General features: G+C 35.6%; 1 protein-coding gene across 1 annotated transcript in view; it reads left to right on the top strand.

Moving 5' to 3' along the window:
* The first annotated feature begins 947 nt into the window (after window positions 1–947).
* The window catches only part of ALG13 (ALG13 UDP-N-acetylglucosaminyltransferase subunit), a 61,281-nt gene continuing 36,707 nt past the window's right edge, over window positions 948–25,521 (top strand). Inside the window, 10 exon segments of the mRNA XM_010996654.3 lie at window positions 948–1,065; window positions 1,979–2,141; window positions 3,168–3,306; window positions 19,756–19,789; window positions 19,792–19,958; window positions 19,960–20,131; window positions 20,696–20,779; window positions 22,848–22,898; window positions 23,654–23,700; window positions 25,103–25,175. Of these exon segments, the coding sequence (XP_010994956.2) occupies window positions 985–1,065; window positions 1,979–2,141; window positions 3,168–3,306; window positions 19,756–19,789; window positions 19,792–19,958; window positions 19,960–20,131; window positions 20,696–20,779; window positions 22,848–22,898; window positions 23,654–23,700; window positions 25,103–25,175 (1,011 nt within the window). The 5' untranslated portion in view covers window positions 948–984.

Raw genomic sequence — 25,521 nt, 5'->3', positions numbered from 1 at the left:
TTTTTTTAGCCTATGTTCTAGGCCTAATTTGCTTCCAACCCTTTTCATGTTTAAAAGAATTTATTCTCATAGTTTCCCTTCTCTATGTAACCAGGCAGGGCAAAGCATAAATATTAGCTAAACTTAGATTTTAAGTAGGAAACAGAAAACATTAGAATAAGATAAAGCAGGGAAGGATCTTAATAGTGGTGGCAGGAAAAAGAAGGGGAGTCTTGAGAAATCACCAATTGTTTACTTAACTGCCTAAGTATAACTTATCTGTGGTATTTAGTCATGCTAATGTATACTTTTACAGTTCATTAGAATTTAAATTTACTGTAGATTTACATTTAAAATGGTTCAATGGATGGGTTCAATGTTGTAGACTACACCTTAGGCCTTAACGCCTGTTTTACACACAATGCTTGCTAATGGAGATAATGTTTTTCCACAGCTTCCAAGAGACTTTGTAGGGCTGTGACTTCTTAAGAACCACAGTTGGAAGAACCCGGGTTAATGAGCGATTTTTAAAAGGCACTTTTTTTTTTTTCCAGATGTCCTCAACAAATTCGAAGTAAAACCATCGCTCAAATGCATTTTGGCAAAATACGGTGGCCAATAAAGAATCCCAAACTTCTATATCATTAAAAGATCTGTGGTACCCAAGCAAGGATGCAAACACAACACTTAGGGTGTGAGACTTCATGACTATTTTTTTAAATACCATTTTTGAAAGAATTGAATTAAATTTGTCTACTCCCCACTTCCTTACTGTGAGGGTCCCATGAGCTCCTACACTTGAAGGGCTTACAACAGTGCTCGGCGCGTAGGCTAAGAGCCGCCTTCGGCTCCCTTCCCTCCCCTGGCGACACAGGCCAGGTTCCCGCTGCCCTCTGGCGGCAATGGCCAACTTCCGCCTCCCGCCCGAGCGCGGCAGCGGCAGCCCCCGTGGCCTTTGCCACGTCACATCCGGCCCTTGCGATTCGGGGTTGCGGAACCCGCGAGATGAAGAGCGTGTTTGTTACTGTAGGGACCACCAGCTTTGACGACCTCATTGCGTGTGTATCGGCGCACGACAGTCTGCAAGTGAGTGACGGAGGCGGGCGGGCGGACGGCGGCTGGGCTCGCCGCGCGGTGCTCCTCACTCGCTGCTGCCAGCCTGACTGCTAAGCTCGGTAACCTTGCTTGACCGCGGTGCTCGGGAAGAATACCCCCGCGGTTCGCTCTGGGGTGCTGCCGCCCCTCGGCCGGCTCCTCCCCGCGCCTGACTGGGCCCTCCTCTCGCTCCTCAGGGTCCTCCGCCTCCTGTTCCCGTTTCCTGCCGCCTTTTCGGGCCGCTCCTCCCCGTCCTTTCTCGGGCTCCTCCTTTCTCCTGGCTTTTCCCCTCCAATTCTCCGCCTCCGCTTCTCTGTCTTCCGGCTTCGCCCCTCCTCCCAGCAGCTCCGCCTCTCCGAGCCGGCGCGCCCACGCGCCTCCCGGGCCCGGGCTTGTCCTCGGGCCGCGCCGTCAACGCGCTCCGGCGGCTCCGGCTCGGTGCGCCGCCCTCGCCCTGCCCCGCCGCGCTCGGGCCGAGGCCGCTGCGCCTTCCTTCCACCGCAGGCGCCCGCGGGGTGCGGTATCCCCCGAGCGCGCCCTCTCCTCCGGGCTTGTGGTTCGCGCAGTCCCCAGCCGCGGGCCGCGACGAAGCTGTTACTTGGTCTCCCCTCAGTTTGCGACGCCTTTTTCAGAGTCAGCCTGATCTAGTTCTTGCAAGGCCATTTCTTTCATGACGTGGTGAGCCGAGGCGTTTAGCTTCTTTAGGGCCAGTGAGGAACCACGTCGTGGCCCAGACGAGGAAAAAGGGGCCCTTAGAAAAATAGAAAGCGGCCCCAGTTCGTTTATTTGGCAGCCCGTGCTTCGATGTGAACACCTATTTGGGGAAGGTGGGGGTCGTTGCCGTTATTGCTGTTTTTGCAGTAACCTGTTTAAAGGCCCGCTTTTTCTTTTTTTCCCGTTTCAGATAATCAAAAGCCTTGGTTACAACCGACTTGTCCTACAAATAGGTAGAGGAAAGGTGGTACCTGAACCATTCAGTACTGAGTCATTTACTCTGGATGTTTACAGGTACAAGGATTCATTGAAAGAAGACCTTCAGAAAGCAGATCTTGTTATTAGTCACGCAGGTAAAGTGTCTTAGAATCTCCCCGTTTGGTTTTTGTTAGACAGTAAGTAAGAACAGAAACTTGAACCTTTCTGATGTAAAATAAAATCACTAGGGTAACTCACTAGTCCATTTGAATATAATACTGATTTCAATGTACCAGCTGAGTATAACGATTGAGAATATTAATGGAGAGAATTTATAATTTCTGGGTGGTAGAAGGATTACCAATGAATCACTAAATTCCAGCTTTACAGTCAGAAACCCTAAACACAGAGGCAAAATAATTTATCCAGTGACATGTGTAAAGAGTTGTCAGTTGAAATTAGTATCTGGGCTTAGACAGGAATGTTCAGCCTGCTAATTGGTTGGATTGGTTGTTGACAAACTGGCTTTGAAAGGTTTTTTATATTTCTATTAAAAAGTAACTTGTCCGGTCAGTAGTGGTAGACAGCTAACAGTCTGGTGCTGGTATCCTCTACCCAAAAACGATTTGTCTGCCCACTTAATCAGTCTCCTTGCTCCCTTTTAAACTATCTAAATGATTTTAGATTTCAAAATTGACCCAAATATTGTATATATGCACGTTAGTGGAGATTTATCTTTGACTATTGTCGTGATCATACCTCATAGGCAGGCCCTTGAGGAGTGGTCAAAGTTCTTATTGGCCCTGTCACTATTGAAGGGTTGCCCTTTCTACTTACGTTTGAATAAAAGTGTAGTATGGTTTCATGTACAGTATGTTGAACTTTAGTCATGTTTGAATTCAAGGCCCATACTTAAGGCATACTACTAGAGAACAGGTTGGACACAGTGAATCATAGGTCATAATATTGTTGGCAGTGGTAATGTATTTTTCACATCAGGTTTATAACATTTATTAGAGAGCAACTGATAACCATTTTTGTCCTTTTGAATGTATAATTAAAAGGCTTGGTTTGTAGTGTTGCCAACTGTGTTTTTCATCTTTTGCGTTCCAGCTATAAAGCCTGGTGAAGCACCTTAACTTTTTTTAAACTGTGTTAACAAATTTGATATATTTTTGTAGGTGCAGGAAGCTGTTTGGAGACTCTGGAAAAAAGAAAGCCACTTGTAGTGGTTATAAATGAAAAGTTGATGAACAATCATCAGCTGGAATTGGCAAAGCAGCTTCACAAAGACGGGCATCTCTTCTACTGTACCTGCAGGTATACTGGAGACCATTATTTGACCTCTTGCCTTAATTCTGCCCTAGCTATTCTTACCCACCTACCTAACCCACCTGTATCTTTTCTTTAACCTCTTACATTCTCCCACTTAGCAAACATTTTGATTTTCTCACCTGTAAAAACCTGCTCATGTATTTGTCTTCCACTTTGTGGTCTCTGTGTTGTATTTCTTTCAGTATCTATGCTTATTTTATTGCGTGTGAATATCTGAATGTGTGTGCATGTGTGGATGGATGTTCATCTGGGTGTGCAAGTCTCTAAGAATATAATTTTAGTTCATTATTTTTCATCATTTAAGGAAGGCATATGCTTATTTTTAATTAAGGTTTTGCCTTCAGTTAATCCACTGGAATCCCTAAATTAAATTTATTTATTCATTAATTTAACTACAGCTAATATGTGGCATTGTTTTTGGTGGTGTAGATACAGTGGTAAACATGGGAAAAAGCCCCTGCTCTCATGGTGCTTATGTTCCAGTGGTGGGAGATAGACAGTAAACAGTTCATAAGTAAGCAATCAAGATAATTTCACAGGATGCAATGTGTTATGAAGAAGATAGGGCAGAGTGATGTGATAGCTGGGTTGGAGACTAACTAGAATGGTCAGGGAAGGCATGACTGGGTATATGACACTTGACCTGAGACCTGAATGAAAAGGAAGAGCCTGTGAAGCTCTGAGGCAGAAGGAACAGCAGCAATTGCAAAGACCTAAATTGGGAATGAGCTTGGAGTTTGGTGTGTTTGAGGAACAGAGGGAAGGTTAGTGTGGCAGGTAGTGAGCAAAGGAAAATATAGTGGGAAGATGAAGCTAGGTGGGGATAGGTCATATAAGAATTCTGATTTTCTTCTATGTTTAATGAGAAGCCATTGGAGCATTTTAAGCAGAGGAATTACTTTATGGTAAGGAGTATTGTTTTCTAGAAGTATATTAGAATTCAGCAAGAACTGATCAACATCACAATAGGAGGATGAAGAAAATTGCTGGTTTGTTTTCTATTATTTCTTCTTGAGACACTAGAAGCTTGCCAAAGGTCAGGTCAGTAATTCCCAATTGTTTGACTTTAAAAGCTATCCTAATCTGATGTTTTAAAAAAAGACCTCATAGAAGTATTACAAAATACATATTTTTTGTGTTATATAAATAAACTGAAATTTTAAAGTAAAAAACCTGAGAAGAAACTGGCTAGAACATAAGCATTTCTTTTAACTTTACTGCTTCTGTCTCTTAGGTGCTCAGTAAATACTTGTTCATTATTTATTGAGCACATACTGTGTGCCAGGCATTATTCTAGGCACTTGGCATACATCAAGGAACAAAACAAACATTCCTGTTGTCATTGAGAGGAGGCAGATTCATTGATTGTTTCAGGAGCAATTGTTAGTGTCCTAATCATAATGATGGAGGAGAGGGAATGTTGGCGTGGCTTTGTAATATGGAAGCTATTCTTAAAAGTTTTGTGAGTCGGGGAGAAGCTAGATAATCAAAATTATGTGGACTTCAGATAATGGGCATATCTGTCCTTGGGTAGTTGAGACTGTTAGGTGTTAACACTATTTTTAAAGAGGAATAAATGCTCATCTTCCTTGGTTAATGCAAGTCAAATTTTCCAAATACTTTTGATGAATGTTTTCATCCTAAATATTAAATCAGTTTTAATTTTATGTCAGTACATTAAAAGAGGGAAAATATTGATTTCATAAACACATCCTGATTCTTTACTCAGGCTGAAAAGGAAGCTGTAAAAGTCTCTAATTTATTATTATTATTTTTACAGTTTTAGAAATCTTTTTTTTTTTCTATTGATTTCAAGAAAGTCACACACATGAAGGCTGTAAGAAAATCAATAATGGGTTGTATTTTCATTTTAGATATATCATTTGTTTGCTCCAAATCTAGACTGGGTGGTTGTGTCTGTTCTAATTTAAGTGGGTGGTTTAATTGAATTTCTGAAGTAATAGTTTCATGTTGTGATTTGGAACCTTATTTCCAACATGCATGGTGATTGTACATTGCTTAATTATGTATGAATTTATGATAGTGAATTACTGGCAAAAAAAGTTATTTCACAGTCTTCATGCATGGTCTTAGTAGTCTCTTAGCTTATTCTTGTCTTGCAGCTGTTACTTTTGGTTTTATTTATTCTGTTTTCATAAGTTAATTTTGCTTCAAATTGTATCTGCCCAGCCCTGAGAAGTATTCCAAGGCTATATGACCACATCTTTCATGAAATAACATTTCTGAAATATTTCAGTTGACATAAAATCTCTGTTGAATTGATATTGACATGTAGTGTTCTTCGTATTGCTTTATTCTTAGTGTGTATACCTATAATATTGAAATACATTAAAATTCACATATACAGTTTGAGAAGCATCACGATATTCTTGGAAGTTATATTCAGTCATCAAGTGGGCAGCAAGTGAATTATGGAATTGTCTCCCATGTTACCTAATACTTTTCTTCTTTTGTTTTAGCACGCTTCCTGGGCTGTTACAGTCAATGGACTTATCAACACTGAAATGTTTTCCTCCTGGCCAGCCAGAAAAATTTTCTGCATTTTTGGATAAAGTTGTTGGATTACAAAAATAAACACTAAACTCTCAACACTTTAGAAACACCCCTCAAATTCAACCTTTGGAATGTGGTTAAATCAAATTATATAGCATATATTTGTAGAATAATATAAATTAATAAGCTTCCTACATCTATAGAATGTATAGAAAATTTTATGGTGTGAATATTAGCATCTGGGTCTAAATTCTAATAGTAGTTTCATAAATTACTTAAATCTTCCCCTAATCTTCATATTTTAGTAAAAGAAGTAGTGAGCGTTCACACATTTTATCCTAAAATCCCAAATGGATTTGGAATCAAAATATGAAGACTGACAAAAACCTCAAATGTAGTTAGTTTGATGTTCCTTAGAGTAAAAAAATGAAATAGTAAAAAAACTGAGTCAGTATCGTTAGCTTCATAATCGAAGGAACCAAGTTAGAAAAAAAAAAAAACCAGCAAAAATGATGGGTTCTATTCTGTGAAATAAAAAGGTCAGTCATTACCTTAAAAAGATTAGCAAGATTAACTATCAAGTCAATTGATCTGTTGTACTTGGAGAAACTACTTTTATCCTGAAGAATAGAGTGGAGTCAGTGTGTTCACTTTTTTCCTTTAAAATGTAAATAGAAAATGACAAAAATAATCTTGCCCAGTGTCAAAGCTTTATTGGTTTGAGAAGAGTAAATTAAAAAGGAGTTATACCAATAGGACTTGCTGTTATTTTTTAAGGACCTTCTCTCACAGTGGTATTGAAACATTTACCATGGCACCATAGAGGAGTTTAAGTACTTAGAAAATTAGTTTTGCAAATGAATAAGTGATCTGGTGTGTACAATGGCCTAAATATATGGTTTTGAAATTTACCACATAACTCAAGATAGATGCATTCTGAAATTCTGATTAAGATAAGTAGTTTCAAGACCTATAAAATAAACTAGATTATAAGTATTCATAGTTTTCTGGTAGAAAGTTTAGATATAATTCATAAAAATAGAGCATTTAATGTAAAGATTTATTTTCCAATGTGTTGTCCCAATTGTTAGTTATTTTGAACATCTTTCTTGGGATGCATTATATAATATTTTTGTAGATTTATTTTCCTGATTGTGTTTTACTTAGGCTAATATTAAAATAAATTCTTATTAATGGTAGAAGGTGGTGGCTGAGAAGTACTCTGGGTAGCAGGAAGAAGCCAACTTGGATTAAAATTTTGCTGAGAATAATCTAAAAAGTGAGTAATCTGCATCTGCATAGCTGAGAATTCACAGCAGTATAATCATAATTGTATATCAGTGTTAAACTAATGTTGCAGGAAAGGCCCTATTCTGATCCATACAGAGAATTTGACTTCTGGGATCTCTTTTAAATCTGTTTCTCTAGTTGAGAAAAATTGTAGCTTTAACTTTATGTTGATCACTTAGTCTTTAGTTATATCGTGAAGGGCTAACTGTAGAGAATCAGAAACAAATGAAAGAGTCTACTCAAACATTAGACAACTAAAAACCAGTATAGGACCCCAAATTTGCTTTCTTCCCACAAGAATGCATAACCCAGATTCCATCATTACATTTAGCAGAGGCTTAAGCCAGTGGTGTCAGTTGTATGTAGTGACATCTCTTAACTACACCTATGTGAAATTTATATCAGTTGTGGGATTTAAAAATCAAAGGGTATCTTAGAATCATTTTGATTTGGCAGTAATCTTCAAGATCATCTAGTCCAATCTCATTTCTCAGATGAAGAAAGCTGGGTTACAGCTTGTCTGAAATAACAGCCTTTGGCAGAGCTGCCACTAGAAGCATCTTCCAGTCCTGTGCTCTTTCTACCATACCATACTATGTGTTGTAAGCTTTTTGGTTTTTTTTACATTTGCTTAGTATTTAGTTACTTTAATCCCTTCCGAGGAAGGTTTTGTTCATTTTTAGAGTTTATTTTAGGAATTTCACAATTCATTTAGTTGTGTTTTCCTTTGGTGTGTGACAACCTTACCTTGGACTTAGAAACCAGTAATTCCTGAGTTTTTGGAATCTAGCAAAATACCACGGGTAGGATTGATACTAGATTGAAAAAAATAAAGACTAAGAAAAAGAATTGTAGATTTTTGGAACTGGTAGAGAATTTTACAAATAACCTAGTGCAAACCACTCATTTTGCAGATGAACAAAGAGGCTAAGATAAATTGCCAAGTTTATGTCTTATTGGTCCTTAAAAAAATTAATGGTAATCAAAATTCTATTTAAAACATTTGCTCAATAAAATAAAATTAGTTTTATTACTTGACAGGGCTTCAGGTTTTTGAAATCAATCAGTAAGTACAGTGTAGTTTATTTAGCAGTTTTCTGTTGAAAGGTATTTAGATTTCCAGGAATAAGGAAGTGAAAGTTTAGTGTTTTGAGAAATTCGCATCATGGATAGGTTCGGAGGTGGACAGGTCAGAAAGTTGATTGATGTTGGAGTAGATGAAAAGTGATGTGAAGTAATAGGTTGACTTTGGGAAATAAAGATTTTAGATGACTACGTGCTTATAATTTCGGAGGATAGAAAGTAAGAGCTGGAAGGATTTGATGGTAGGTAAGAGTACAGTTGAATTTGATGTGGGGTTCTGGAACATTTAAAAGTAGTCATCTCAAAGCACTATCAAGTGTCTGATTTTAGATCCCTAAGAGTACTGCTTTGTAAGCTTCTAAAGGCAAATCATGTAGACACAAAGGACAATATAAAAATGTGTACACTTTGACAGTCTGAGAAAGAGTTTTCCAAGACTAAAAAATGTCAGGAATGACCAGCAGTAATGTAGCTATTTTTCCTGGCTCTTTATCATAGTATAAACACTTAACTCCTCTGATTTGTTAACAATGTAAAATTAGAGATGACCAAAAATCTGCATAAGGTCTGAGAAATGGGATGTATGGGCAGATTATTTGAAATAGGGAACAGTATGGACTGGGTGGTTCTGATAGCTATGTAGCAACTTTCTGCTGAACATTTAGTACCATATTTTTATGGGGGAGTGGGGAATGAAAAATAACAGTTGACATCCATTGTTTTGCTTAGTATGTATCAGGTACTGTTTAAAGCATTTTATACATATGAACTCATTTACTCTTTACAATATAACTCTGTGAAATAGTTACTGTTGTTCCATTTTGCAAATGAGGAAGCTGAGCTCAGAGCATAATGTGAAACAGTTTTATGCTACTTAAGTATCCAAAAGATGGTCTGGAAATTGTAATTGAAACACTGAATTCCCAGTGTATTTCCATCAATTATGGGGACAGGAGAACCATATATATTTGAAATCAGGGGACTATTCTAAGAGATTTAGATTGTATGATAGCCGTGGGTAACCTATTTCAGTTTTTACATTGTTATTTAAAAGCATACTGATTGCCACTCATAAAACCCATGTGGAGAAACTCTCCCAGTACCTGCTCTTTGTTTTCTCTTTAAATATTTGTGTTTTAGACCCTATTTTTGGTCCTCTATATATTTTTTCTTGGTACTTTCATTATTCCTAGAATTTCTACTATTGAGTCTCCTATCTTTGTCCCCCAACTCTGATTTAAGCTCTGCATGGTGTTTCTGGGTGCCTGTTGGTCATGTCAGTCTGTTAGTTCTCTTAAGCGCCCTAAACTCCATGTGCCCCAAACTAAAATTATATTTCTTACTTTCATTCTTCTGAGATTCTTATCTCTATTAATGGTGTCACCATTTAGTCAGTCCTCCAGGCTTTAACTCTTACATCTTCAACCCTTTATATATGATTGGTTGCCAGGTACTCTTAGCTTTACTTCTGAATGTCTCAAGCCCATTTGTTTGCTTTTTTTTTTTTTTTAACAAAAATGCATAGTAAGAAACTACTTTTTGTATCAGTAAGACTAAGGACACAATTTCTGCTTTGGAGGAACTTCTATGGTATAGTTGAGGAGGAACTATGTCTTACTCATTCTTGAGTCCTCTGCCTGAAACACATTAGGCTTTCCATAAATGAGAAATGTACTTCTGTAATGTACTCTCCTCATTATCTTGATTAGGATTAGGTATTGATTCTAGGAAACACTCATCTTGCACACATTCATTTCATACCATCTTTCACTTGACTCCAGAGTATGTAGTATGTCTCTTTTTTGGAAGAAAGATGTGACCATCACATTATATGGTGACATTTGTAGGATCAAACATTTACAGGAATGACATCTCAATCCTAGTTGTATTTAAGAGTCTGTCAAAAAACAAAAACAAAACAGTAGCTATTGGGGATTTTCGGAAAAACTTAAGATGTTAAGAATCAGGTTTATTAAAAGCAGTAGCTATAGTGTTTTTCCAGGAAAGATTACATGGGGGAAAAGTTTAGGATAACCACCAAATGATGCAATTTAATTCTTTGTTAAATGAGTAATTCCTTGCATGAATATTGTAGCACAATCTTGTATAGTTCTTTCCAGTCTTTTAAGATTTTTGTAGGTGGCTAGATAAAAGATGGGCAAAAAAATCTAGCTAGCTTCAAACAGGAATGTAAAATATGTTTCTTGATGTTGATGTTCTTGAAAAATATTTTGAGGGACTTTTATACTATCATGTACCATCTATTTTGGTATTTCACTTCTAAATCTTTATTGTCTTCATGAATTTTTACTACATCTTGGTCAAAATTATTTATTATGATTGACATTCTATAATGATTTTATTTTCATGACTACTGTCTGCTCTCTAAGGCAGTAGTTCTTAAGCTTTTTTGGGTCATGGAACCTTTCAAAATATTTAAAACTATTGCTTCTCTCTCTACTCACACATAAACACATTTTGCAGTGAATTTCAGGGAATTTACAGGTACCTTGAGGCCACCCTCAGTTAAGAATCCCTAGATGGAAATCAGCTTCATTCCTTGGTCATTGTTCATTAATATTTTGGTAATAACTAGTAGACTCCTTTATAATTAAATCCCCTGATTAAATACATTTAAGTTTAATACTTTCCAGTTTTTATAATATAACCCAAATTATAAATTTTTCTCAAGTTTAAAACATGCCAAACAATACATCTTGAAACTAACCTTAATATTTTAACTCAGTATCTGTAACCCATAATGTCTTTTGTAGCACTGTTTCTAACTGATCAACTAAATGGTTTTCTTCATTCATAGTAATTATTTCAGGATATATTACTTTGGGCTGTTTGGTAAAGCAACAGTGTTGTAATTTACTCATTTATTGTCAAGTGTGCTTCTAAAGTATTTACTGAACTGATAGTCATTGTTCAAATGATGTCTATGAGAGGCCGTATATTGCATCTTTTTTACTGTTCATTTCCCCTTTTGTGCAGAACATAATGGTGGTTTCTCCATTACCAATATGAAGTGGGTGGATAATATATTCCCCAAATTTAGGGGAATATATTAAAAAATTCCTAAATTTTTGACTAAATAATTTCCTGGATCTCAGTTTTTCCATTTGTGAATTAGTAAAACTAATTTCCCTCGTAGTTGATTTCTAAGACATAAAAACAATTGTGTGGCATGTTTGAAAATAAAAAAAATGTTGAAATAATACATTTCCTCTTGGTTAGAGTTTTTGTTTCAGCAGTAGGAACAGGCTTAGAGATATTTTCCTAGAATTCACAGTATATACCCCTAAATGATACAGAAAGCAAATATTTAAATTCAATATTCAGTCTTTGGCTGGGGTTACAGAGAAAATTAAAGTTTACTTAGGTTTAAGTGAATGGGTCTGTTCAGTGTGTCAAAACAAAAGAATGTTCTAGTCTTCTACCTTTCCTCAGTCCCCTGTCTGTGGACTGATTACACACTACAAGTATCTTAACAACAACAAAAAACAACCTTAAGTATTTCTGTGTCAATGTATTTTTATACAAAGTACTATTTTCCTTTTTTAATAATGTTTACTAGAATACTATAGAATTCTATACTATAAGAATTCTTCAGGTGGAAGTAGGGAAGAGAAGTAAATGAAAGCAAGTGGCTCTTGATAATGTTTCTTCTGTTTTGTATATCTAAACAAGGATCACTACTTTGGGAAATCAGTTCTTTTTCTTGTCTTTATTGTCTCCTTCCTAAAACTTGACGAGGTTGAATAGGGACATGTGGCGAAGTTGTGTTTTAGAGCCATTGTGTCTCCTTTCCTCATAAATACTGCTTTGCTAATTTTGTTTAAATGTTCACCATGAAGTGACAGGTTCTAGTTCTAGGGTGCTGTTAAAAATATGTTTTTAAAAGTTTATCATGTTTTTCAGTAATGAAAGACCTTAAAAAAGTTCTGTAGAGTTGCAGAGCAATTTCTTTCAATTGGCCCCATGTTATTTGATACTAAAAAAATTGAAATAAATGATTTAGTATTAAGTTTTTTAAAAATACGAATTGCCTTTTCAGTAGGTTCTATCACAAGTTGTGATACACATGTGTTTATTATTTTTTCAGTTTTATTGAAATATAATTGACATGTAACATTGTTAAGGTGTATAACATAATGATTTGTATATGTAGGTAGTGAAAAGTGATTACCACAATAAGTTTAGTTAACATCCATCACCACAGATAGTTACAAACTTTGTTATCTTTAAAAATCTAGATCTGTTTATTGTATTTGGTAAGGTAAGATTTATCATTCATTTTCATGTGAGCCATTCAACCCCACAATTTGCCAGGACAATAGATTAATCCCCCTACAAGCTATTTTCATGGTTATTGTTGATCACAGATTTGACCATCTGGGAGGACAAATCTGTTATCCACAATTGAATCACAGAGAATCACAGTTCCTTAGACCTGAAAGAGAGCTTAGAGATCATGCAGCCAGCCCATCCATCTCCTTCATTTTACAGATAAGGAAACTATGTTGCAGAAAGATTAAAGTGGCATAACCAAGTTCATAATGTTCTTTTCATGGTACCATATTGTCTGTCAGAAATGAAAATAGTAACTCAAAAGCATCATTTTTTAACACCTTTATTGTGGAAAAGCATCATTTTTGTACATTTACAACTGTATACATTTGCAACTATACCCTTGTATGTCACAGATAATGTATGCTTTAAAAAAAATTCCAACCTCATTTAATTGGTTGAAACATGAAAGACTATCTTAGAATTAAAACGATTTAGTATTATGTATTGTACTACAAAGAATTTGCCTATTTCATCAGTGAAAGAAGAAACAGACAATTCTAACAGTTAAATCACATTTTCAAGTTGAAATACAATATAGAAAATAGTTATAAAATTAAAGCACATCAATTTTATGACATCAAATAATGTTAATTATTTTAAGTTATTTTAATTTTTTTCAATTTGTTTTATTCTGTACCCACAGTACAGTGCCTAAGAAGTCTTTAAGGCTATTTTTCTTTCCATTGTTTTCAGATGTCCAAGGGAGGAAATTCGTCAGGGTTGGGGAAAGCTCCTCTGGGGAGCTATATTTGAACTTTGGCTTGATTTCCAGTAGAATTTAGGTGAAATTGTTCTGGTTCTTAAACCTTTTTTTTTTTTTTTTTGACCAAAGAATAATTTCTTAGTGAACCACTTTATTTGGTAGGTAGCAGGTAACAGCACTCAATAATTAAGCACTTTCATGCTAAGTTCTTGACATGCAGTATCTTATGTAATAATTCCAACAGCCTTAGATTTAGGTCACAGAAAAATTCCTAGAGCAACATTTCTCAAACTTTGAAACAATTTGAAACCAGTAGCTATAGTGCATTAAAAAAAACTATTAGTAACTTGAATGCTAAAGTTACCTGCTTAACTTTGACTTGGCCTTTCCCAAACCTTTGTTCCCTTTATGGGAAAGGCCAGGTCAAAGTTAAACAGTTAATTTTAGCATTCCTTGGAGCCTTTAATATTGCTAATGGGCATTATGAACCTCAAATATAGTATTATAGTATGCAGCATTTCCTGAAATTCTGGCCTTGAAACTCTCCTTAGGAATACTTATTTAATAACTTGTGGAACACATTGTTCTAGAGCACTGGTTCCCATAGTGTGGTCCTAGGCCAGCAGCGTCTGCATCACCTGGGAACTTGTTAAAAATGTAAATCCTAGGGACCCACCCCAGACCTGTTGAATCAGTTTCTGGGTGTGGAGCAGTATGTGTTTTTAAAGCCTTTCACTTGAGAACCACTGTTCTAGAGGTTTACAGGATTGGAGTAGTTTCCTGTGGAAGAATAGTCAGCTAATTGGGATTTCAAGTGCAATAGATATTTCAAAGGACAGTATTAAATACTGTGAAATTGCTTTCTATTATATACAAGATGAATTCTAGTATTATCCCATGGGTCTTTTTTAAAAAGCCCTATTGTACTAATTTGGAGAACATAACTTGTACTTAACCATCTCTGAGTCTTTGTTCATATCTTTTCTTCTTTGGTATGCAGTTCTTCATAAGAATTGTGCAAGAACCCAGTTCTAGTACTATTGTCAATTGAATATGAAAACTTGGACAAGTCTTATAATTATTTGAAACTCATTTCTTCATCTGTAAAGTAAGAGGTCCCTTTTAGCTGTAATATTCTACATATGATTTATTTTCCCAATTTATTGTATTAGTCTGTTTCTTGCTCACTTTATTGAATAATTTTTAATTTAAGTTTTATCATTTCTTAAGATAATACATGTAAATATATAAAATATTAACTACAAGGCTTATAACAAGAAACAGCAGTTCTATGTCCCATTCCTCCACCTCTGATCCTGCTTCCTGTAGGTGACAATACTACATTATTTTATGTTTTATAAGTAGTATGTTCTAACTTGTTTTTTATTTTTTGAATTTAAATACCATCTATGCACTTCCTACAGTGGAAGAGAGACTTTATCTCCCTCCCTTTCTTCCACAGTAGGAAGTCTTCAGATATTATTTAAAAACATGTAGTTTTTCAGTTCTGGTGAAATCTGCTTTCAGTGTTGACATTGTTATGATAACTTAAGTACAGTATTCACATATGTGCCATATAGTAACTGTTGATTGATTACATTTCCTTTCCTATAAAACTTTTCCTCATTTTTGTTTATTTTTTTTCATCAGTGTTCTATAGAACTATTCCCAAGCTCTCCAACAGAGGTGGACCTCTTTCCTAGTATGTTTAAACATGCTAGGTTATCTATGATTTTCATTATTATTTACTCTTTGAAATGTCTGTGCTAGCGTTCTCTTTCCTTTTATCTGAACTGGTTGTTCTCTATCAAGTCCTGCTTAAATGTCTGTCCTCCTGGGATTTCCCCTTCAATCTTATCTTAAAAATTTCTTTTGCTTCTCTCTAGTGTTGAATCTTCTGTTTCCAGGACTCTGTGCCCCACCTTTTCTGTGGTTTATCGTTTTTATTTTGGTTTCAGATATCCTCCACCAGCTTTCTGACAAAGTATGGTATATTGTTTTTAATCTTTCAAGTTTGAAAATTATACTCTCATCTGATTGATAGCTTGGTATAGAATTCAAGGCTGGAAATAATTTACCCTCAAATACTAAACTTCATTGTTTTCTAGCTTCTATTTCTTTTGAGTTTATTGCTGTTCATATGTGCGATCTTTTTTATGTGACCTGTTTTTCCTCTCAGAAAGCTTTAGAATCTTTTCTTTATTCCCTGACTTCAGAAATGTTATATGCATTGCTGATCATCTTTTTTGCTTTCATTGTTCTGGCTACTTCATGGACCCTTCCAGTCTAAATATAGACACTTATATCCTGTAGCACTAGAATTTTTGTTATCATCATCACCATCATTATTCCACTCTACTTTCTTAGTCTCATTTTGGTCCTCCTGTTGGTGAGATATTGGCTTTTCTGGATTGATCCTCTAATTTTCCTGATTTTTCTCTCCAGTCTTGTCCTGTGAGCTCCTCAATTGTAAATTCTGTTCTTTCTACTGTTTTTATTTTACTTATTTTAAAATTTAAACACAGCAAAATTAGCCTTTTTCTTGTACAGTTCTATAAATTTTGACAAATGCATAGTCATGTAACCACTACCACAGTCAAGAGACAGAACACTTCTACCACACCCATAAATCCTTTCCTACCATTCTTTTGTAGTCCTTCCCTGCAAATCTAACTACTGGCAGCAGCTGATCTGTTTTTCCTTCCTATAGTTTTGTCTTTTCCAGTTTGTCATATAAATGCATTCATACAATAGGTAGCCTTTTGAATCTGTCTTCTTTCACTTAGCACAATGCATTGTGATTCATACATGTTCTTCCATGTATCCATAACTCTTTATTATTATTTTTTATTGTTGATGAGTATTCTATTGTATGGATGTACCACAGTTTGTCCATTCATCTGTTGAAGGATGTTTGGATTTTGGGGAGAATCATGATTATGAATAAGGCTGCTGTAAATATCCATGTACAGGTTTTTGTGTGAACTTAAATTTTTATTTCTCTTGGACAGATAGCCAGAAGTGGGGTTGCTGGGTCATATGGCAACTCTGTGTTTAACTTTATAAGAATCTGCTATACTATTTTTTCCGGATTGGCTGTACTATTTTATATTCCTACTAGCAACATATGAGTGTTCCAGTTGTTCTGCATCCTTGTCAACACTTAGTTTTGTCACTTTAAAAAAGTTATTTTAGTCATTCTAAGATGTATGTAGTGGTATCTCATTAAAGATATACAAATGACCAATAGGCACATGAAGAGATGCTTAACATTATTAGCCATCAGGGAAATACAAAACAAAACCATAATGAGAGAACACTTCATACTCACTAGGATGGCTATAATCTGAGAGATGGACAGTAAGTGTTGATAGGGTGTGGAGAATTGGAAACCCTCATATACTACTGATGGGAATGAAAATGGTGCAGCTGCTGTGGAAAACAGTGACAGTTCCTCAGATGGTAGCAACTCCATTCCTAGGTACTACCCAAGAGAATAGAAATGTCTTAAAAAGTTGCATGTGAATGTTCATAACAGCATTAGTCATAATAGGCAAAAGTGGAAACAACCCAAATGTCTGTCAACTGATGAATGGATACATAAAACATACTTTATACAAAGAATTAAAATATTGATACATAGGTGCACCTTGAAAACATCGGGCTAAGTGAAAAGCCAGTTACACAGGACCATATATTGCATTATTCCATTTATTTGAAATGTCCAGAATAGGCAAATAATGTAGAGACAGAAAGTAAATTAGTGGTTGCCTGGAGTTGGTGGGGATAGGAAGATTAGAGGTTGATGGTTACGGGATGTGGGGTTTCATTTTCGGGTAGTAAGAATGTTCCAAAATTGATTGTGGTGATGAATATGTACAACTCTAAATATACTAAACCATTGAAATGACCTTTTAAGTGAGTGAATTGTATGGTATGCGAACTATATTTTAAAGTACTTTTAAAAAGACCAGTTTTAAGTGTACAAGTCAGTAATTTTTAGTAAATATGCAGAGTTGTGCAAACATCACCACAAAACAGTTTTAGAATATTTTTATCCACCAGAAAGATTCTTTGTGCCTGTTTGCAGTTAATACCTATTCCCGCCCCCAACCCCAGGCAACCACTAATCTGTTTTCTCTTATAGATTTGCCTTTTTGGTGTATTTCATATAGATGGAATCATGTCTTTTGGAATCATGCCCCCTTTGCATCTGGCATCTTTAGGATCCAGTTTATCCACATCCTTGCTAACACTTGTTATTGTCTATATTATTTATCATAGTCATCCTAGTGGGTGTGTAGTGATGTCTCATTGTGGATTTAATTTGCATTTTCCTAATGACTAATGATGTTAAACGTCTTCTTACATGCTTATTATCCTTTCCTCTGTCTTTGCCCATTTTTAAATTGTATTGTTGTTTTTTTATTACTGACTTCTGAGTTCTTTTATATATTTTTAAATACAGAGTTTTTTGGGATCAGATATGTTACATAAATATATTCTCCCAGTCTGCGGCTTGTGTTTTCATTCTCTTAAGTGCCATTGGCAGAGCAAAAGTTTTAAATTTTGATAAAGTCCATTTAATCAATTTTTTATTATATCTAAGTTCTTTTTTCCTAAGTCAAGGTCTTGAAGGTTTTTTCCTATGCTTTCTTTTAAAAGCTTTGGTCTACATTTAGGTCATTGATTCATTTTGAGTTAATTGTTGTACAAGATGTGACGTATAGGTTGAGGATCATTTTTTTCTTTGCATATGGATGTCAAGTGTTCCAGCACCATTTGATAAAAGCACTGCCTTTTCTTTATTGAGCTGCTCTTGGACTCTTGTCAAAAATCAGTTGATCATATTTCTGTGCGTCTCCTTCTGTGTGTTTTCTCTGTGTGTTACTTTCCCTTTCTTCTCTTTCTCTGCCTTCCTGTCTAATTTTTCTTCTCTGTTTCCTGTTTTCTCCTATTTTCTGATTCTCTCTCCCTTCTCCCAGTTATCCCTTCCTGTGTTCCCTTTCTCAAAATGAAATGTATGGATTAATATTAACTAAACTTTTATATATCTTAATTTTATTTTAAATAGCAATAAGTATGAAGAATTTATATTTTTTACAAGTAAAAAATGCCAATAATGAATTAACTTTTCCATTATAAGTCTTAATTTTTCTTACTGAATTTGTGGTCTTAAAGAAAGGTGGTGATCCCTTTTCCCAAACTGTTTCAGAACTTATACAAAAGAAATAACTTCCCCAGTGTTTTGATTTCTTTAAAAAAGAAATTAGTCAAGGTAATTTCAAATTGGCATGCTAAAGGAAGTCATGATTTTATTTTTCTACTTTGCTTTTATTTCATTCCTAAATTATAAAATTGATTCTTGATGCTTTTGCTATAGGGGGCAGTCATGATTACTACTGGATCCACAGATACCAGAAAAACAATTTTGAAAGAAGCTCAATTTTACAGCTTCTCCAAAGCCAGCTTTCGATCTGTTGAATTTTTTTAACACTTACAAAAAGTAAGAAATAAATTGGATTTTGTCATTTAAGAGTAACACTTGACAGTGAAATCAAACCATGCAAGTGACCAATCCAATCCTGTTTTTGAACCTTACAAAATAGTTGTGTTTACTTTGATTTTCTCAGAATTCAGAGTAGTTTTTCCAGAAGTGTCCCAATAATACATTGAAACCCACCTCTCATGTCCAACCCCTCTAGTGCTGTGCCACAGCATTTTAAATTTAGCTTGTTAGAAAGTTTGTGGCTAAGATATTCCTTTTGTTCTGCTTCAGTTTAAATTTTCAGTTTCCATTTTCAAAGAAACAAACTTTATGCAATTTTTGTTTTTGTTTATGCTGTACAGTAGTTTGGAGACATTACTGAGGAATTGTATCAGTGTTTACTAGCATAACTAAAGGATTTAATTTCTGTGATCTTAGCAGAGGGTTATTTTTATCTAAATGAGAAGATTACTTAAACCTCAGACCTGAAATATCCAGATAACTGCTTTGGCACTTTGCTTGAACTGTGACTTCTGCCCCTATAGATCAAGGAAGTCCTCCTCCTCCCATTTTCTTTGGTTTTTTTTTTAAGGTAGTCTTAATACAAAAGCTTACTTAAATCAGGTTCCATTTTTTCCCCCTCTCATCTCCATGAACCTATGAAGAGAGCAGGAAACTTGGCCAGGGAATGCTTGAAAATTCGAGCAGAGCTTTTAAAGCAATGTAATGTGGGCTGGCCTGTATCATACACACCTGAGCCTTATTGCAGTCCCTTTGCAATCTCTTGCAGCAGTTGCCTTGAGTTAAGCTGTAAACTCAGCTTCCTTTTGGTCCCAAAGCTCAGCTGCTTATGCATACTTCTCTCAACCTTGGGCTGGCTGGGTTAATCCCACCCTTCCCCAACAAGTTAGCTCTGCAAGTACCTTCTCCCTCCCATGTCTCCTTCTCAAGTCAAGTTCTTTATTCCTGGGAGCATCGGCTCTTCCTCTTCTTTTCACAGGGTCCTGACTTGTCCTGGAGAAGCCAGCCCTTTGCTTCTCCTGCTCCTGAGAAGTGCCAAGATTCTGCAGCGCTGACTCCAACTGCCTTCTCATGCCTAGACTTTGGGCTGCTTTCCGGATACCTGCATAAGCAAGCCCTGTCACTGCTACCCATTCTTACCTGCACCCTGCTTTTTCCTTCTTGCCACACTTGTGTTCCTTTCTCTCCCTCCCCACCTCTACCCGCTGTGCACAATGCATAAAGGATGGAAAAAGTACTGCGGCCAGAAGTCTCTGAATGAGACATCAATGGATGAATATTTAGGCAGCTTAGGGCTGTTTCGAAAGCTGACTGCCAAGGATGCCTCTTGCCTCTTTCGGGCTATTTCGGAGCAGGTAAAAGGAAAACAAATATATCTTTCCTATACTGAGTTTTCAGAGTTTGAGACTTGGCACAGTACTGTAGCTAGAAGACCTGTAGCCCACCAAAACAAAAAAAATTTCCCTTTTCTTTTCCCCATTTAAAACATCTGGGTCTGTCGGCTACTTATGAGCTTGGTGTGTGCCTTTGCTGATTAGTACAAATATATTGCTGTGCCTTTGCTATCTTTTCTGTTTTCTAAATGCCACTTGGGAATGTAAGAGATAAAATAATGGGGTTAAAACTTTGAAATGTATCTTGATCCTTTATAAGCAGCCCCTGCCTCTAGATTTTATGCCTAGGAAAATTTATAGGCTGTTCCCATAAGTAGTAGAAAAGAGGGGCAGTACAGACTCATAACTCCACCATATCACTAAAGATGATAAAAACAGACTTTAGTAAGATCAGGTCTTAATTTCCCAATTATCTACATATGTTCTGAATAAGGGGGGACTTGAATGTCCAGTTCATAGTCTTAATTTAGAAGCTTCTATTTCAAATGACTGCTGACAGTGAGCTGGTCTTTCTCTTCTTTTTAGTTGTTTTGCAGCCAGGTCCATCACTTGGAAATCAGGAAGGCATGTGTCTCATATATGAGAGAAAATCAACAAACTTTTGAGTCTGTAAGTAGAATACATACCCAAGGGAGAGTTGTTCGTAGAGTATGTAGCAGGTAGGAAATGAATTTTGAGCGCCTACATGTGAATATTATATCATGCATTCTCCCCTCAGTAGCAAATGTTTAATTTTCAACTGACTTCCTCTTAGCTAGCATGCTTCTGGATCTCCTCCCAGAATTAGATTGTTTTGTACTCAAACTAAAAATTAAGAAACAGTTAATCTGTATCCTTCCCACTACTCTTTCCCTGGCTCAAAACCCCTAACACCCAAAATTTAGCTATGTTTTGACTGTTTTATATTATCCATATCACTGTTTTTGTAACATAGTAATCATAATACCTGAAAGGTTTGGCTACGTTAATATTTTTAAATGCATATTTAAAAATATGTACAAATGGGAACCCCCTCTGTTCTTTCTCAATTCTGTGCACAATGATCTTCAGCTAGTCAACTTGAAGAATCTTGTAAAACTGAACTGTAAGGAAGAATCTTGTAAAAACTGAACTGTAAGGAAACAAAGTAGTCCTACAGCTGTCTTCATGCTAAAAAACCTGGTAATTGGAGCTCTGCCACTAATGATTGACTTTTTAAAACAATTTCTAGAAGACATCTTAGTGTATGTTGAAGTATTTGAGTTCATGTTAACAAAAGGAGGTTTTTATCAAGGTCTAATTTGAAGTGTGCCCTTTCCTGTGGCGTGTGTGTGTGTGTGTGTGTGTGTGTGTTTAACACACCTAGCCCTTCTAGACCTATTTGTTCTCTTGTCTGTATTATAGGTATTTGCTTGCAGTTCGAGGTTTACTCTTAATTTTCTCAGCAGCTTTCAGTGAATTTTAAAACTATATGAAAGCTTCTTGATTTTAAAGCTTATTATCTTGAAGTTAATTAGTCTTCACCACACCTGGGGAAAGGATTATTTGTGAAATTACTTCAAATGCAAGACCATGGTGTAAAGCCATGCATCTCAAGTATTTTTGTGCATACAGATCACCTGGGGACATTGTTAAAAACCAAATTCGGATTCAGTAGATCTGAGCTGGAGCCCAGGATTTCTGCAGTTAAATTCCTGAGTGATGCTTGCTGTTTGTGGACCACATTTTGAGTAACAGAGATATGTGTAAAATTTTAAAACCACATGGATGAATCTCAGATTAATTATGCAGAGTGAAAGAGGCCAGACCCTCCAAAAAAGTACATACTGTATGATTTCCTTTATATAAAACTCTGGAAAATACAAACCAATCTATAGTGACAGCAGATCAGTGGTTGCTTGGGGGTCAGTGCGCTTATAGAGGGACACAAGGAAACTTATGGGGGTGATATATTCACTGTCACAATTGTTGTGATGGTTTCATGGGTGCATAGATGTGTCAAAACTTACTTGATTGTGCCATTTAAATTTCAGTTTATGTCAATTGTACATCAGAAAAGTTTAAAAAAGGGATTGAGAAAATTTAAAAATTGATTTTTTTCAATCTAGTGATATGCATGCATGAAACTAGACATATATTCCCCGAGTTTAATTGTTTTTATTGAGGTATATTTTACATACAAAAAAATTCACCATTTTAAACTTAGCATTTAAGGTGTGGCTATAATATAGTTATGCAACTGCCACTGTGGTCAAGATACAAAGCATTTTCATCACCCCCAAAAGTTCCCTGTGCTTTTTTGAAACAAATGAAATTCCCTTTAAAATGCCTCAGTTTAACTTTGTAAATGCATGTCTGCTGTCAAATTTGATATCCCTATAATTATTGTGCTTGCTTGATTTATGAAAATTACTTAAGTTGGCATTTCAAAAGAAACTCAAAGGCATACTGTTTGATGAAATGCACTGGTATGTGGATAAGCCAGGACCAATTCTAAAATACTTTAATCGTCCAACTTTTCTCCACTAAAAACTTTTATGTATGTGCAAATCTTCTTGAGGTGCTGTGCAAAGTAGTAATTTAATACCATAATTGTTCAGCTGAACAAAAACACATTGGAGGATAATATTGCAGAGTATAATCAGATTTCAGTAATGCTATGTATTTGGTTTAAGTCAAGTTTGTTTTATTTTTGAAGTATGTGGAGGGATCTTTTGAGAAATACCTGGAACGGTTGGGAGACCCCAAGGTAAGATCAAATATGGGGTTTAATCTTTTCAGGGTATTTGAAATAGTAACCTAAGTATTCATTCAGGTGTGTCACTTTAGCTAGACCCAATTTATTTATTTTCTTAAATAGCCAGCTGTGTTGAATCAGATAGTTCTTGCGAAAGTTTAGAGGCTGGCAGCTGACCTGCTGTTCTGTGTTGAATATTGAGAATTGTGCTTTAACAATTTTATCATCAATAGATTAGTGAAATAGCATACACTGCTTGGGAACAGGACAAGCCTAAGCCTTTTCACTTTAATGGGGGAGGGAGTAGTAATTAATGTTACTAAGAAATTATTTTTTTAATCAAACAATTTCCCTGATTCATAGTTATCCATTTATGTGGGAATAAGATCCATAAACTTACTCAATTAAAAATAATTTTATGTGATTAAATTAATCCCACAGTTCTGGACTTAACACACGAAATATTCTGCTAACTTCATGTCCTTACACTAATTAGATTTTTATTGTGCCTTTTAAATCTCCCATATTATTGTCCTTGTTACTTAATAGGTAAATAAGAAGGTCTTTAGGTCCATTTTTTTCAGAATAAGTTTATGTTACTAAGTAACTGTCACAGTATCCCAAGCCTCAAAGCAAATTTAAATGTTTTCTACAGATTCATTTAAAACAGTCCTAAGGATCTAAAAAAAAGTTATTGAACTTGCAGAAACTTCTGCCTCTTAACCACAGAATGTTTTTAAAAACTTGTATGTACTATTTATGTTTAGGAAAGTGCTGGCCAGCTGGAAATAAGAGCTCTTTCTCTAATTTATAAGTAAGTGGAATCTTTTCTTTTTTTTAAGAAAGTGTGTATGTGTGTAAAGTTTCTAATAGTCCTCTTAGGACTGGGAATATTTGAGATTTGATGTATTGGTATGTAAAATGAAGAGCTCATATGGCGTAATTTGGGGGTGGAGAATGTCTACATTTTTGTCCATTTGAATGGAAGAATAAAGGACTTTACTGCTAGTATTATTTCTGTAGAAAATCAGAATATTTATGTTAGAATTTTTGTATGTTTAACTGTGCCTTTTGTGCATGCATGCTAAGTAGGGCAGTATCACTTCCAAGAGGGTAGAAATTGGTTCCTGAGGACAGAAAAATATTAGCCATTACATTGGTTTATGGTCCTTCAAAGGGTCACAGTACATAAACATATGCAGTATATCTGTAGTATTAAAATTTCATAGGGAAATTAAGAAAAATCTTTTTTAAAGGCTTTTTTTGGAGGCAGTAATCGGAAAAAAATTGAGAAACACTGCTCTATTGCTTTGGAAGTTTTGGCTTGATCTTTAAAACTGCAAAAGTGGCATTTCTGAAAGCTGTAGGGTTTTGAAAAATAGCTATATAATATATACAGGTTGGAGGCTAGGAGGAATCTTGTTCATTTAAGGAGTTGGATCTGTGTAAGATTCCTTCACAATTCTTAGGATGGTGAGATGGCATATACCTTGATAGAGTCAGAACTCTCTTGTATGGGGACATGTTCAAATTAGTGTTTTGCAGTCTGCTCATTTCTCACTATATCCAGCATGAAGTAATATAGAAGAGTCATCGAGTAGGCAGCTAATCAGTTGTTGCTTTTAAATCAGGGGCCAGTTTTTCAATTAGCCTGCTTTCTGTTTTTGATGGCTCTCGGCTAAAAATGCTTTTTAAAAGTTTTTAAATGGTTAATAAGTCAAAAGAAGAGTAATATTTTGTGGCATGTGAAAATTATAAAAATAAAATTTCAAAGTCCATAAATAAAGCTTTTTTGGAACATAGTCATGTGCATTTGTTTATGCTTTGTCCATGGCTGCTTTCAGGCTACAAAGCCAAAGCTGAGTAAACCATATGGCCTGCAAAAGCTGAAATGTTTATTATCTGGTCTTTTACCCAGAAAAATTTGCCAACTCCTGCTTTAAATAAATGGAAGCTTTCAAAACTCACAAACATACATACGATTGGCAATGTCTTCTTCACTCCTCCTCCCCCCAAATTAAGATACATTTAAAAAATGCATAGGACTTTAAGGGCAGTTAGCTGTCTATGTTGAATTGATATTTATCTTCTTAAACATTTGGGTTATTTTATATGAATAAGGTAGGCAGTTTAAAAACAAATATTTGTTCTTATAACTATTTCTTGCATATACAAAATTACCTCATCTCATCCACCTTTGTTTTATACCTATGTAGTCGTGATTTCATTCTTTATCGCTATCCTGGAAAGCCTCCAACTTACATCACAGATAATGGCTATGAAGACAAGGTAAGACGATAACTGAATGTTTACTAAAATAAAAAATTGAATAATGCTGCTGGCTTACCAGGATGTTAAAAAATCATCCTTTTTTACCTAATTAATGAAAAAATTAAGTACAGTCTAAATGCCTAGCTTCTCTACCACCAGGCTTTTCATCTCCAGTTAGTCAGCCTCAGTATTGTTAGCTATCCTTCTGAACAAACCTGATCTTGTCACTTCTCTGTAATAGAAAAAAACCACCCAAAACCCTAAGTGGCTCCTCATTGACTAGAAGATTAGGGCCAGACCTTTCCAGCTTCATTGTCCTTCAGCCTTAGTATATTATGCTTCCAGATAGTCTGACTTTCATACT

This window comes from Camelus dromedarius, chromosome X, assembly GCF_036321535.1.
Source record: "Camelus dromedarius isolate mCamDro1 chromosome X, mCamDro1.pat, whole genome shotgun sequence".
NCBI lineage: Eukaryota > Metazoa > Chordata > Mammalia > Artiodactyla > Camelidae > Camelus > Camelus dromedarius.
Note: the sequence above shows the minus strand (reverse complement) of the source record. Positions and strands in the feature narration are given on the sequence as shown.